The 16,624-nt window shown below is 34.1% G+C and overlaps 1 protein-coding gene across 1 annotated transcript; it reads left to right on the top strand.

Moving 5' to 3' along the window:
- Positions 1 to 9,854: 9,854 nt before the first annotated feature.
- Positions 9,855 to 11,216, top strand: LOC128920338 (jerky protein homolog-like). Its single transcript, XM_054227427.1, has 3 exons — positions 9,855 to 10,135; positions 10,208 to 10,263; positions 10,339 to 11,216. The coding sequence occupies exons 1-3, from the start codon at positions 9,975 to 9,977 to the stop codon at positions 11,214 to 11,216; spliced, it is 1,095 nt and encodes a 364-aa protein (XP_054083402.1). The 5' UTR covers positions 9,855 to 9,974.
- Positions 11,217 to 16,624: the final 5,408 nt, after the last annotated feature.

Below are 16,624 nucleotides of genomic sequence, written 5' to 3'. Positions count from 1 at the left end.
AAAACATAAGCGATCAGTTGAAAACAAGTCGTTGTGCTAATAACTTCAAAAATGGAAAGTGATTTATTGAATAATATAAGCAATGTAGATTTCGATAGTGATGATTCCATTATTTCCAAATTTTAATATTTCCAAAATTTTAATAAATTTTAAATTTTAATATAAGTGGATGTACTGCAGCAAGTTCCAGTTCCGAAAATAATGATGTAAGTTTTATAGTGATTGCATTTATAAAGTGATTTTAATAAAAACTTAATATTGGGAAAACTCTATAAGTGTTGCAAATAAAGTGGAAACAGAAAAATATTCAAAGAAAAATGCAAAAGATTCCAGGAATAAAGGGCAAAGTTACACCTCAAGCGCTGGTAAGGTTGTTCAGACACGTGCAGTGCGCAGGTTGGAGCCGTGCAGAAAGAAATGCGCAGATAGAATCACTTTTGAAGAACAGCAATACATACTGTTTTTCCATCTCTAAGGCACATAGAGGAAGACAGTCGAATTGTAAGTACATATATCTTTTAATCTCATTATAAATTACACAAGTTTACAAATTCAGGTCAACTTTTGGATCTGAGCAGATAAGAACGATTCTTAACTATATTTGATATGGTGAATTCGAATATGCATTTAGTTTTTTAAGATTGATTCTAGTTTCCGAGTTCTCGCATGATAGCACCATTGTGCTGTTACAAGCACAGTTTGCAAGCACAGTAATTAAATACCGATTGAGGAAAATTCTCCCAATCTTACAGGACATTTTCCTGCCACCACTTCACATTAAACTAGGCCTTATAAAGAACTTCATCAAAGCATTAAACCGTGAAGGACCGGATTTTCAGTATTTAGTTAAGTTGTTTCCTAAATTGTCATATGCAAAAATCAAAGAAGGAATATTTGTCGGACCTGATATTAGAAAATTAATGGCTGATAAAAAATTTACAAAATGTTTATCACCCGATGAAGCAGCCGCATGAGCATCTTTTCAAAATATCGTTCACCACTTTCTTAGTAATCACAAATCCCCTAATTTTAAGGAAATTATTGGCGATATGTTTCAAAATTATCGAAAGATTGGAGCTAGAATGTCTCTAAAGATCCATTTTCTGCATTCCCATCTCGATTTTTTTTTTTCCGAAAACTTGGGTGATACGAGCGACGAACAAGGAGAGCGGCTACACCAAGATCTAGCCAACATTGAAAGAAGATACCAAGGATTTTGGGATGAAGGCATGATGAGCGACTACTGTTGGACTCTAATACGTGAAGCAGATACTAAACAATACAAAAGGCAAAATTCCACCAATCTTCATTTCTGATATGTTACTTTTAAGTTAATAAAATGAATATTATTTGACAAAAATCATAAAAAATTAAATTCTTGATTATTTCAAAAACTAGAATCAATCTTAAAAAACGAAGTGAAGATTCGGATTCAGTGTCATCAATTGTAATGGAAACCACTTTTGGTTGCCCAGATCCAAAACCGTGTATACTTGTGTTATTAACAGAATATTGTTGTTTTAGTTATACTTATTGGTGGTGTTGGCGTGAATGTAGTGGTACTTAAACATGGAAAGGTTTATGAAAAGTAAATATCGGAATTTATCTTCAGAAAAGCATTGTAGATGAATTTCTGCAGAAAAGCACATGCACATGCACATTCGCATGCATTTTTGCTTTTGCATTGAATAGGCATTAATACAGTTTAATTCATATAGGAACAGCAAGCGAACAGCCAAAGCCTGATGAGGATCAAAAGAAGAGGAGGCGTGATATTTCTATAGCTTGGGATCATTTTAAAAGAAACAGCGAAAAAACGCATGGGATATGCAATTACTGTGGTAAGCAAATAAAGACGTGTGGAAACACAACAAATCTATGGACCACTTAAAGCACGTTCATGCTGATCGGCTTAAAATTGGGGGAACTGCACAGAAACCAAACATCTTAGAAAAGTTTGTTGGAAAATCGGTTTCCTTTTATGAAAATGACTCGAAACGAAAACGTCTCCTAGACAGTAAGGTCATGAACATGATTGCTGTCGATGTAGAACTAATATTTTCTTTGGACCATGTATATATTGAAACATTGATATTAAATTTGTTTTTGTTTTTAGTTTTTATTTATAAACTAGAGATAGGACAATATACCAAAAAAGTGGAACATGAATATCATAAACAATTTAATTTAAATTTTTTTTTCGTTTTCTTTTTTATTTAATAAGTGATTAATAAAATGAATATTTTTTGTTGAAAATTTGACTTTTAGTTTTTAAACCTCACAAATCAAAATAAAGTTCAAATAAACTAAAATAACTGCTAATTTTTTTATTTAAAATGTCGATGTTTCATCTTGCCCCCCTTTACAATTTGAGAGAAAACAATTATTTCAAATTTAAATGCAAAAGTAAATACTTTCACTTTAAAATCCAAAAAATTGGGGATAATTACAGAGTAATGTGTAGGTAAAAAACAGAAGCTATGAATAAAAACGAGACGGTTGACGATCGTCGTAGCACAATAAAACAACAACGAAGTGGACAAATATTTCTGTATTTAAGTAATATCTGCACTTGTAAACAAAAACTTTACTTCAATATTAATCATACTCATGTACATATGTATTGTTATAAAATTTCTAGGCTTTATATTTTAAATGGTACCATATGTAAGGATATTTTCCTCATTTGTATAATTTTATTATAGGGAATTTAAAATAAAACATTTATTCGCTTATTATCAAGCAGCGATTTAAAACTTGTGCAAGAATTCAATTTGCCCAGTACATTCATACAAATACGACGAAAATTGATAACGATACTAAACGATTATCGATACCTTATTGTTGCGTTTATTGTTGTCGTTACATATCGAATACGGACCTTGTCCATACTTTTCGACAAGTACCGATACTTTTCCCATCCCTAGTTTCATTCGTTGCAAACTCTGAAAGTACTTACTGCGTGGCGGAAAGAATAAAAGGTGGTTTTTAATCAATATTTAATATAATAAAGAAGTAGAATATATTTAAATTAATCAATTGGTTGAAAATGGATATAAGATCGTTTTTTGGTAAAAAATAGTTATAGCTATTATAATGTATACTGGAGATAGTAGCGCAGAATTAGTCCAATTTATAAGTAAGGTTGAAATCGTGATAAATAGTATGACAGGTTATAATATAATGTCGAAAAAGTTTATAATTTTACAAGTGACAGACAAAATTGTAGGAAAATCAAACACAACTTTATTTAGGTATAGCATTGAGAATACAGATTGGGAAACTATAAAGAAGATTTTAATTGAGAATTTTTGGAGAAATGGATACATTTCTACAACTAAGGGAACGTGCAGAGAAAATACAGCATACGACAATTACTCAAACATATTATGAACTTTCGAACATTTTAACGAGGTTAAATAATAAATATCATTTGTCAGTAGAGAAGATTTAGGATAAAGCAGAATGAGGAGGTTATATTGAATTTATTTAAGAAGATAAATTTCCAATACCGAACATAGACAGCATGTTCGATAAACTAGGTAAGGCACAATATTTCCGTGGGGTTATAAGTTAGAATTAAAGTCATAGCGTAACAGATGGCAGCCACCTGTTCGAATTTCGATATAATAGATCGAATAGTGTCTGTAACTGGCGGTCATCATGGTTTCTAAGATGAGTTACATATGTACATGGTGGAGAGTAGATCACTCGCTTTTATACCGCGTGCGCGGTAACATACAGTCGTTTATAAGTATTTCATAAGTCCTTTAACTTTGTAATTAACGTTAAGTTTGTGCAAAAGAATTAAATAAAGTATGAATTAACGTTTCGGAAAGAACGAATCTCTTTCCTTTAACCGAGTCGCCAATGGGTCCGGGAAAACCGTAGAATCTTCTGCCCGATGGCAGATCTTTCTACAAAGTGGAGGCTCGTCCGGGATGCTCAAGTGATTTGGCTAAATTCCAACGAAATTGGCGAACGGGCATATAAGCGATATGGCCCAGGAGCAGCGTGATAAAGACAAATTGAATAGTGAATCGGTTAAGTGTTTATTCGACGGAATGTCGGTGATCTTTTGTATCGGACATTAAAAAACGGGTTGGCGAAATTCCAACCAAATCTGCGAACTTTTGTCGCAGAAGTCGATGGTGAAAAACTGTGCTTGCAGTGCGAGGCTGCAGTAGTCGATACCGTTAGAACGCCAATTCTGACAGCTATCGCAACGGTCGTCAAATCGGAATAGCAGTACTAGAACGAAGGGGAAGCAGTTTCGCCAATTAGAAAAAGGTCAGCAACGAAAGGAAAATGAAACATAGAGGGGTACATCGAAGTGTTCATAATAGTGAACGGTCAACAGCAACGGTAACTTCAATCAAACGCCAATAAGGAAAAGGCGTCAGCAACGAAAGGAGAACGAAACATCAAGTAGTACAATGAAGCGTACATAAAAGTGGTAATCCACAGGAGAGAGAGAGAGCATAGTAGAACAATTTTTGCGTTGCAAAAATCCAAAAACAATTTTTTGGGACACTCTAGTGTATATATAAATATGTCAAAGGCGTATCTGTCTGTTCCGCTTTGCTGCTACGCCTGTTGCTCACCGCTGTTATTGCTTGTTTATTTTATTAGTAAACGCATTGTCTTTGTTCGGTCAACTTGTCAGTGGAATTACTTAGTTATAAAAAGGGAATATTTTTAATAGGAGACGTCAAACATCAAATAACAGGGTCAAACTTCCCTCTAATGGACAAGTAGGGCTTATTCGAGCTTGGCAATACTGCGAAATATTGCGCAAACATCATATTCGATGTAAAAATGTGGCAACTCGTGCAAAAGTCAGACGTTCGAGCGAGTAAAAATTTGACACTTGATGCGCGCCAAATGTTATCATTTTGCATCAAAAATTTTTGTACTGCGGGCCAATAATGGAAGAAGAGAGGTAAGTAAAAGTGGTATTTATTGAATTTAATAATACATATTAATTATTATATTCACTTGAATATGGAAAAATACATTATCGTATTTTATATTTTCAGTGAAAAATTAAATTCACCGGTTACTCAACTGCTAGTAAGGTCCCGGCTTGACCTGGAGCCCGAGTTTGCTGGCGGGAGGAGGAAAAAGTCCGTACTATGGGGTAAGGTCGTCGAAAATATGCGTTTAATAAATCCCGAAGTGTCCCAAACAAAGGAATTTATGCAAAGAAAATTTTTAAATTTGTTTGCGACGTATAAGAGGATTAAAGAACGTAACGACGCGATAGGTCGATGTGCCACGACATGGGAATATTTCAAAGATTTTGACAGCGTTTTTGGAAATAGGCACTCCATTGAGCCCCCCATAAGAAACCTCCAGAGCTCACTGCAATCTTTAGTCGAAAGTGGAGTGAGTGAGGAGGAAAGGTGCGCGGAAGAAAGTGAGGCAGAAGGTGTCAGCCGAAAAAAACGACCAAAAACTATTGCATCTGAGACATTGGATTTTTTTTAAAGAAGAAGCGCGGAAGGAGCAGATTCGGCACGAAGAAACTATGCTGATCAAAAAGGAAAAATTACTAGTTGACAAGGAGAGGATTGAGGCAATGTTGGATTTGCGGCAAGTTTTGGAGGGATTGTGCCAAAAATAAAAAGTGTTCATTTATAGTAAACTTTATGTCTATATTCATGTAATATATATTATTATTACATATAATTCTAAGAAGAAGTTCCTATTTTCAAATAAATAAATTTCAATAAAATAAAAAAAGGCACGTATACCGATTAAATCATTTCCTAACTGTGTTAAAAAATTGGTAACCTTGTACCAAGTTTGGCGAGATTTACAAAAAACTGCAAACAAAACACAAGCAGTTTTTGAGCAGCGTCGACAAGAGGTAACTTGTTTGATATTGCACACGCGGATGCGCTACCGTTAATAAAGATAAGTGAAGATAGAGATTTCTTGCAGCAACAGAGACAACCAGGTCGACTTGGTCACTTGGCTGGAGTGGACAAAAAATTTACAGAAAAGGAGGAGAAGTAACGTCTTAGAAACCTTGAAGAGCAAAAGAGGCGAGCTAAATATGTTTCATCATTAACTTCTTCGACATCATCTTCTGTGCCCCTACAAGAAAATGTATCTTCCGATTCTGAAGTAATTGATCTACAAGAAAATCTGTTCATTCCAACTGACACGACACAGCAGCATACTAGTAAAACTTATATAAGAAAAAAATTCATTACTCCAAAATTAGGGGCAGCATTAGATATGTGTCAGTTAAGTATGCGACATTCTGTGTTTATTATTGCAGCGACTATTGAGGCACTTGGACATAACACTGACGAATTTCCTATTAGCAAGTCTTCCATTCAAAGAATTCGCAAGGAAAAGCGAAAAGAGCGCGCAGAAGCTATTAAGGATTATTATCAAAACGAGGTTCCGGACACTGTAACTGTTCACTGGGATGGAAAACTGTTACCGGCTTTAGATACACGTACATATGTAAATCTAAAGAAGAACGTCTCCCAATAGTTATTTCGTATTATAATAAAGAACAACTCATTGCTGTGCCAAAATTGGACAGTTCTTCAAAATGCAAACAGTCACAGGCTGTTTGGAATTCTATCATTGACTGGAATCTTGCAGATAAAGTGCAGATCCTTGGTTGTGATACAACGGCATCAAACACAGGTCGTATTAATGGGGCCTGTGTGCTTTTAGAACAGAAATTAGACAGAGAGATACTTATTTTTGTTTGCCGTCATCATATCTACGAATTGGTATTAAAAGGTGTATTTGAAGCTAAAATTCCCCAGATAACTACAAGCCCCGATATACCTTTATTGAAAAAGTTTCGAGAAAACTAGAAAAATATCGATCCCCAGAAAATACAGGTCAGAAATTGATAAACTATTAGCATTTTACCAAGCTGAATTGACTAAAGAAATCGCTAGAGATGATTATCGAGAATTAATTGAGCTTTCAATAATATTTCTTCGCGGAGATACAAAGATCAAAATTAGAATCCGGCCTCCAGGGGCAATGCACCAAGCCCGATGGATGGCAAGAGCAATTTATTCATTAAAAATTTCATTACTTAGCTCTCAATTACGAATTTCAAAAAAGGACAAGGCAGCTTTGTTAGACGTTTGCCTGTTCATCGTGACATCCTACGTCAAGCCTTGGCTGCAATGTATTTTAGCTGTTAAAGCACCATTCCAAGACTTATGCTTTTTAAAAGCCATGAAAGCTTACGAAATAATCGATAAAAATATCTCAAAGGCAGCTTTACAAAAGTTTTGCCAGCATTTATGGTATTTGACAGATGAAGTGTCTGTCTTGTCTCTATTTGACGATGACGTTGACCAAGAAACTAAAGTAAAGATAGTTGATAACTTAACTAAAGAATATCCATCGGCCAACGGTAAACGCTACATACCATCGAAAGACGAACTTTGTGGTCCACTTTACGGTTAGTATGAGAGTCAATAATTTTAGTTTTTATTTATTTTATTTTATGTTAACTGTCGCATTTTATTTCAGAGAAAAACATCGATGACTTTGTTTCAATAAAAAGCAAATCTTTATTCAATCGACTTAAAATAGTTGATGATAGCTTTCTTAATGAGTCTCACCTACATGGCCAAATAATGCTTCGTTCCAATATGCTAAAAAGAAGGTTTACACACTGAGAGCAGTTTACGATACCGCTGAAAGAGCGGTTAAGTTAATGCAAGACTTTCATGGCTTAATCACCGTCGACGAGGAACAAAAGCATATTTTTGTTATGTTGCGTTCAAGAACACAGACAGATATATCCGGATTGTAAAAAGAAAACTTTGAAAAGAAAATTTAGTAAATAATAATATAATGTTATTTATAAATACTCAATAAATATAAAATATATGTAAAACGGTGTATTATTGAGTACATAAATATTTTAATCCGCAATCCCTACAAAGCTTCCATACTAACTTTCATATTTCAAGTTTAACGTCAAGTGGGTATGCGTAAGTAAATTCGAAAAAAAAAATTTTGCCCTTGTTGTCTGGGATACCCTAATATACACATTATAATGTATTAGATATACGCGTAGAAGCAATGTTTTGAAACACATGTAAATTCGAATACCATACGTTTTGTAATTAAATAGTAGGTCCACATATTATCGCTAAATAATATAAGAACACGCATAAGTATATAAAGAAACAGTTTGTAAGATGGACGCCGAGACTGTAAAGGGTATGACTGTTGACATGCTAAGAGAGAAGTTGAGGGAACTGAACTTGAGTGTAGTTGGCCGAAAGAAGGATTTGCAAATGAGATTGTTGCAACATATGGTTTTTGGAGATGAGGTAGGAAGTGATAACGAATCAGCAAATTCGTTATACACTACAGAGGGTAGAAGTATGAATAGGGTGTTATTTACGTTGCGTGATGTCGAGGATAGTATATCGAGTTTTTATGGAGATGGTACCTATAACGTGTACCACTGGGTTGAAGAGTTCAACGAAGTTTCGGAGACAGTAGGGTGGAACGATTTACAGACGTTCGTATATGAGAAACAGTTGCTGAAGGGTGCAGCCAAGCTGTTTGTGCGTGGGGCTGTAGGAACTGATAATAGAGAATCAAGCACCAGTGTTATCAAAAATATAATAAACAAAAGAAAACGCCGTCGTTTTGCATTATTAGCTCAGCGAAAATTCACGGAGGAGAATTCCAAAAACCAAAAATTTTTGTAAGGTTATCGATAGAATGGAAGACGATGTATTTTATTCCCATTTTCGAATGAAGAAAAGTACATTTTAGGTATTTATTATAAAATACGTAGAGTATTGAGTAAGTTTATAAAACTAATACCCCAAATGTAAAGAAGTTGCAGATTACGATTAAGCCCTGGTGGAATTCAAGTGAAACTGGACGTATAGCAATAACGTTGAAAAAAGCTTTACAAATAACAATTTGGAAGCTAAGCAATAATTGCTCTTTCAGAGATGTCAGCTATCGGTTTGGTGTGGCAGATGGCCTCGCATATAAGGTGTTTCTGAAAATAGTTAAAATAATTTGCCGCTTGAAGGGACATGTATTCAAATTTCCCAAAACTGCAGTGGAACAAAAACAAGTAAATGAAGAATTTACAAACCTGCGGTATAATCCTTATTCCTTTTGTAATTGGATGCATCGACGTACCTCATATTCCAATTTCGCAGCCAATCAAAGATGAAATCAGCTATCGTAACCGAAAGGGAACGTATTCCATCATTACACAGGTAAACAATTAACTTTTTTGCATGATAATAATTATTAACTGGCTATTTTTTCAGGCTATTGTAGATAGGCGAATGAGGTTTATAGATGCATTTATCAGCTAGAACTCAAATAAAGATTTTGGTAAACAATAATCATTTATATACCAAAATCCCACATACATTTCTTGACGTATACAACAGTAAAACAAACAATGAAGTTATTGTTGGATATGATTTCATTCAGCAATTCCAATTCGAATTTAATGCTAATGGATATTTTTTCTCTGATAAGACAAATCAAATACACGAAGACATCGAATTGAAATGCATATACAGTGAAAGCTCGCTAATCCGAACGGTGTGTAATCCGAATTATCCAGTAATCCGAATTGAATAAAGTACGCGTTGCATATTCTATAGTCCGCATTGATTGCCGCTCTCTAATCCGAATTTTAATTTTTCTATCCTTTTGTAGCGTAGGTGCACATATTTGTTTTGACATACATAAGTGCAAACAACGTAGAAAGCCTGTTTCAACATGTTCTCGAAGTGTGAATGGAATTTTACAACTAACGGGACATCGGCTATAACCGCGTAAGCGGTTTCTACGCCAGTTAAGAAGGGACATCATTTGATATGCATACACATGTATGTATGTACAAATGAATGCATGTTCAATGATTTATTTTGTTATTATTTTAGTTCTGGAATAGCATTACACGCGACGACATCAATTTAAATTACAATATGGCAAAAAGACGTGCACATAAAACATTATCACTAGCTGATAAGATTAAAATAATACAAGAGATAGACCGCGGACAATCTGGAAAACTTTTGGCAGATAAATATGGTGTAGGAACTTCTACAATTTGTGACATAAAAAAAAATTCCGAAAATATTAGGAGGTATAGAATCCGTATTATGTACTAAAGTATCTTACAAAAATGAGTTAATTGTATACATACCTATTTTATCAGATTTGCTGAGAATTCTGATGAAAAACTTTTGAAGCAGCGCAAGACACTCAAAACGGGTGAGTACGAGGAGTTTGAGCAAAAATTATATGCTTGGTTTGAAGAGAAGCGGTCACGACATCAAACGATTTCAGCGGGAGTTTTACGACAAAAGGCAAAATCACTTTATCAGAAAATGTATAACAATGATTCGTTTAAAGCTAGCGATGGATGGTTTCAAAAGTTTAAGAAACGATTTTCTGTACGAAACTTAAAAATATGCGGAGAGTCTTTATCTGCTAGACCAGATCTTGTTCCTGCTTTTCAAAATGAGCTCTACAATGTAATTGAAGCTGAAAATTTGTTGGACGACCAAATTTATAATGCTGATGAGTCTGGACTTTTTTGGAAAATGTTTCCAGACAAAACTTTAGTGCATTTTAAAGAAAAATCAGCTCCAGGCACCAAAATGAGCAAAGAGAGAATCACCTTCTTATGTTGTGCTAATAAGACTGGAAGTCACAAGCTACAGATTGCAGTGGTTGGTAAATCAAAAAACCCTCGGTCATTTAAAAAACAAAGGGTGATTGAATATTACTCATCAAAAAATGCATGGATGACAACATACATTTTTACTGAATGGTTTTTCAAATCGTTTATACCACAGGTAAAAAACTATCAGACTGAAAATAATTTGCCGAAAAAAGGTCTATTGATATTGGATAATGCAACATGTCATGGGGAGCCGTTGGCATCTGAATGTGGACAATATAAAACTATGTTTCTCCCTCCAAATTGTACTAGCATTATCCAACCTATGGATCAAAATGCGATACGCCTGACTAAACTTTATTACAAAAAAGACCTCTTGTGTGAATTGGTCAATTCTGAATCAGACAGTACTGACATTTTTTTGAAACAATTCAGTATGTACGACGCTTGTGAATTGCTTAAGCGATCTTGGAGCAGGGTATCGGATTCCACTCTAAAGTCCTGTTGGAAAAATATTCATACCCAGAGCTTCAGAAGATAACATTCCATTGTCAGTCTTACAACAAGAATTACCGGAGAGTGACCTTTCGGCTCGTTTTGAAGAAAATGAAGAATTTCGTGCAATCACAAATTTATTTCGCCGCAATACTGACGTGGAACTTTCTGAAGATGAAGTTCTTGCCTGGATTAATGACTCTGGCAGTAGTGTGGTTGCATGTAGTACCTCAGAATTGGTTACAGAAGACGAAGAAGCAGAATCTAATATGATTAAGCGCGTTAAAAATCATGAAGCTGTACAAGCTTTAAATATAAGTATAGATTGGGCAAAGCAACGAGGCATAGACACTGATCAAATATTAGTACTCAAGGAAATGCGTAATAAAGCTTTAGAAGCATGTGTATTGAAACAGAAACAAACTTGCATCACAAATTTCGTTAAAAAAACATAATAAATAAGGTGTAAGCAATATTCTTTCTTAAAAATATAATAATAAATAAAATTAGTTCTGAAGTACTATCCCGAGTTTTATTTTCGAATGGCGTCATCTTATGTGAAATAAAATACATAAATATAGCCTATCCACTAATCCGAATATTTCGCTAATCCGAATTGGGGTGTGCAATCATTAATTCGGATTAGCGAGCTTTCACTGTAGTTACATCATCCACCTCACCACAGCAACACAGGAACAGCGAACACACAATTAAACACAAAGAACACTTAACGTAACATTACGGGAGCAGCAATGACATAAGCATACTGATCAAATCAAGCAGCATACTAATTGGAGTAATATTTATTCAACATGATACGGACAATAAATGATTAACTTGATAATTCGCACTGTTAATATTTTCGGTTCGCATCAATTATCAAAATCGTAAAATGATCATATTTACGACCTGAAGAAATACGGCGCCAAACGAAATAAGATCTTCGATTGTAGATCACGCCACTGCTCAAATGCAGTATAAAAGAATCAGCACCACCGACGCATCGGTTCAGTTCAGTTCAGTGAGTTCAGCTAATTCAGTCAATCAATTCAATTTGCAGTTCAATCCAGTTGAAGTTACAAGGGAAGGTGACATCACCACTAACATCAAGGAGAACTGAAGGACCAACGTTACATTTGGTATACTTATTTAATCTTATTTACTAATATTTTATTCCTTCTATTTCGGAACAATAAATAATTGTAAAACACGAAACTGCATTGTTTTAATGAAAAATATATATTAAAGAGAGGAAATTAACGACAACATCTCATAATATCTAATTAGCGCAGTCGATAAAGAGTGAAGTATCCCTGCAAAAAGCATTGGTCCTATAACACGAAATCAGTGGTATAAAGATAGATAGAAAAATCTACTTTTTATCTAAACCAATGTGACTAGATGGTGGCATGTAGTTTTGCATTGCCGAATGACGACTAAATACTAAATATTCACTTGTTATGTTAATGAGCGCAAAAAAGAATAAAGGCTGCAAGTGAACACGTGTCGTTTTGAATTGTGAGTGTTGAACAAAAATTTATAAAAATTTAAGTGTAATTGCTATAATTTATATAATTAAATTAAAATAATCAATAAAAAATAAGTTATTCTAAAAGGCACATGAGAAGATTAGTGAAGAAGAAGCGTGATGAATATTTTTTAAGTGGTAGCGAAAATCCAAATGACGCGGTAGAAGAGCGTCATGACGCCATTCTTGAAAACACAATTGAAGACAGCTTTAATTGTGAAATTCATGACGAAATTCCGAAAGCAAGAACATTCCTTGAAAAAATTAGGAAATTACAATTAGATGCAAGAATATCTTATAAAAATCTGCGTGCACTTTTGAAAATTTTAAATGAAAGTGGATTAGATGATCCGTTAAGTCCGTCTACTTTGATGCAAGTAAACTTGGAAAAAATATCAACAAAAGATGTATCTCCTGGTGATTTAATATATTTTGGTTTACAAAACCAAATACAAAAAATTGAAGGGATTTCGAGTTTACTTCAAATCATAGTGGACATAAATATGGACGGATTACCTCTATTCGAATCTTCACAAAAACAATTATGGCCAATTTTAGTGAAAGTGGTTAGCTGTAATAAATCTGTTGTATTTCCTGTTGTAATCTACGAAGGAAAAACTAAACCTGATGATAGGGTAGAAGGGGGAGGCTTCGACATGTGGGAGGCTTCGTCTTTCTCAAATTTGGCATGCTTTATAACTGCTATTGGTTTAGTTCCAAGAACAAACAGTGGCGACGTTGACTGCGATGCTTTCATATGAATTATTCAGTCATTTCTTGAACACGGTGGTGTACGGAGTGTTTTTCTATTTTTCAAGTGTGTATATGTAAAAATCGTAAGTATTAGTGTGTAAAAAATACATTTTAAGACCTATTACTTTCGTTTTTTCCCCAAACATATTATAATAAAAGTGTGATTTGCTGTTATTTAAGATTTTTCAATAAATAATTTTGTGTAGTTTTCAAAGCGAAAAATGTAAGTAATCGCACAAGGGAGGATTCGACAACACCTTTTGGGGAGGTTTCGACACGTTGTCGAAGCCTCCCTGGTATATTTTACTTAGTTAAGAATATTTTACAGCTATTGAGATGCCAAATATATATAAAAAGAAGTTTCCCAACAAAACAATTGATGAGGAAAATATGAAAAAAGCATTGGAGGATATAAAAAGAAAAAAGAAAACAACAGCAAGCGCTGCCCGCAAATATGGATTAAAGCGCACAACACTTGTGAAGGATTATCAGTCTAAATACTCGTCGAATCAAGTTCTTACAGCTGCGCAAGAAAGAGATTTAACGGTATATTTCAAAAAAAACTTCTAGCCTTCATCACGGGTTAACGTATGACTTGGCTAGACGTTTCGTTTTCGAATATGTTTCTAAATATAAAATAAAATATCCCCCAAGCTGGGACAAAGAGAATAAAGCTGGAATTGATTGGTTGAAATGCTTCATGCATAGAAATAATGAGTTAAGTCTACGAAAACCTGAAAACACCAGCATATCACGCCTTTTTGCATTTTCTCAGGAAGCGGTTTCTTTATTTTTTTCAAACTTAAAAAAAGTATACAATTTTACTTCTGACCGAATTTACAACATAGATGAGACTGAAATAAGTACTGTTTTGGATTCTCCTAAAGTAAGAATTACTTCATTTTTATATTTCAAATAACCTTCAAGTTCTACAAACACTTTTAGGTTATAGCTGAAAAAAGAAAGCGAACCGTATCGCAAGCCGCATCTGCAGAGCGGGGAAGTTTAGTAACTATGGTAGGGATTGTTAACGGATCTGGTAATAGACGATCCTGTTCTACTTCTGATGGACAACCATGCTTCCCATTGTAGTCTAAACAGCGTCATTTACAGTCGAGAAAATGGAATATGTTTACTATCTTTCCCACCCCATACCTCACACAAACTTCAGCCACTTCATGTATCGGTATTCGGACCTTTCAAGAATTTTTGTAAGCAATCATTTAATGATTTTATGATCAACAATCCGGGAAAGAAAATCGAAATTTCTGATATAGAAAATCTAACAAGGACTCCATTTTTGCGAACTTTTTCTCCCGACAATATTATCAAAGGATTTTCAGCCACTGGAATATTTCCATATAATTCATTAATTTTTTCTGAGTGTGACTTTTCCCATTCTGAAATCGAAATAAGCTCTGATGTTACCATCGAAACTAATCAAGCCGAACGTATTGAGAATTGCTTGCCAACTGATGCTATCCGGAGGCCGCCATCTGAACCGAATTGTTTTTCTCCAGAGGTTATCCGCCCGCTTCCCGTACTGAAGAAGAAGAAAATCTTAAGTAAAAACCAAGGCAAGTCAAGAATATATACAGATTCTCCAGAAAAATCACGATTAGAGGAATTGAGAGAACAAAGCGTTAATAAATCCAAGTTGCCAAAGCTAAAGCTTTGTAAAAAAACAAAAACATTGCGCAATCCAAAAGCTAAAAAGCAGCGAAAGATAAGTTTATCATCCAGTGAAGACGGTTCCTACAGCTTGGCTGATTCTGACAAATCCTTTGATTTTGGTGACGATCTCAACAACGAGGAAACAGCTTTGGAGGTCACTGATGGAATTCCCGTTGAAAGCGAAAATCCCATGAATGAACATAAATCTTTAGAGGACGAAAAGAATATTAAAGAGAATATATTTGTGCTGGTTAAATTCACGAACAAAACCGATTTATATTTCATTGGTGTAGTCGTAGAAGTGAATAGTTCTACGTGCATCGTAAAATTTCTAAGACGTCAGCTCAAAACGCAAATATTTTATGAACCTAATATCGAAGACAAAAGTTTGGTTTCTAAGCAGGACATAGTGCGTACGTTGCCTACGCCTGAACATCCACCAGGAACTTCCCGAACACAAAGCAAATTTATTTTTAACGTTGATTTTTCAAATTTAGATGTGCGTTAAAGCTAATGTAATATTTCATTTTTATTAAGTTAAGTTATAAGTTTTTTTCTGTTTTTTTATTGAAGTATAAATATAAATGAATTAAAGATACCTATGCGGTATAATTATCCAAAAACATGTTTTTTGTTAAAAATTTAACTGATATGTTCGATAAATGTCGGAACCTCCCTTCAGTGTCGAAGGCTCCCAAACAGTTGTCGAAGGCTCCCAAACAGTTGTCGAAGCCTCCCTACTGTGGGGAGGTTTCGCAGTAAGTTTAATAATTGAATTATTGTAAATTCCACTAATAATTTTGAATGAACATTTCAGATTAACGCAATAAAACACTTATTAAAGGGGGATCCTGAAAAGTACTTTGAGAAAATTATCTTCAGATCTATGTGCAACGAAGTCAATGTAGGCGGCGTCCATGGCAAGATTTGCCTCAAAAAATATACTTTCTTGTATGATGCGATTATAAGTACGTATATAAATTAATTTTTGTTTAAATATATTCTTCAATTTCTTTTATTTTTAATAACAGCTGGATTGTCGGCGACGTCAGAAAAGCCCGATAAGAAACTATCGAAATGCCTCCACATTGTTAAAAAAAAGGCTGTATAGATTGACCACAATTAATAAACTAAAAATCGGAAATAACTAATATAATTAACACTATTGACTTTTTTTATCTAGTTTTAGTATAAAAACAGATTTTTTTTTACTGAATATGTGATTTTTTTTTTATTTTTGAAATCATTATTATAAATTATACTTAGTTTTAAGAAGAGAAGACTTTAAATGTTTAAATTAAACGAAATGTGATGCATAAAATCAAAAATATAAAAAAACCAGCAATTTTCATTTTTAGAAAAATATATATTGCAGACCAAAGTAGATAGCTTATTAAAATAAAAATATATATATATTAATTATAATATTAATAATATATATAGACCAGAATAGGCACTATTTGTACAGTCTACTTGGTCTAGCATCTGACTGTATTATG

This window comes from Zeugodacus cucurbitae, chromosome 3, assembly GCF_028554725.1.
Source record: "Zeugodacus cucurbitae isolate PBARC_wt_2022May chromosome 3, idZeuCucr1.2, whole genome shotgun sequence".
Lineage (NCBI taxonomy): Eukaryota > Metazoa > Arthropoda > Insecta > Diptera > Tephritidae > Zeugodacus > Zeugodacus cucurbitae.
This window is presented reverse-complemented; position numbering and strand designations above follow the sequence as displayed.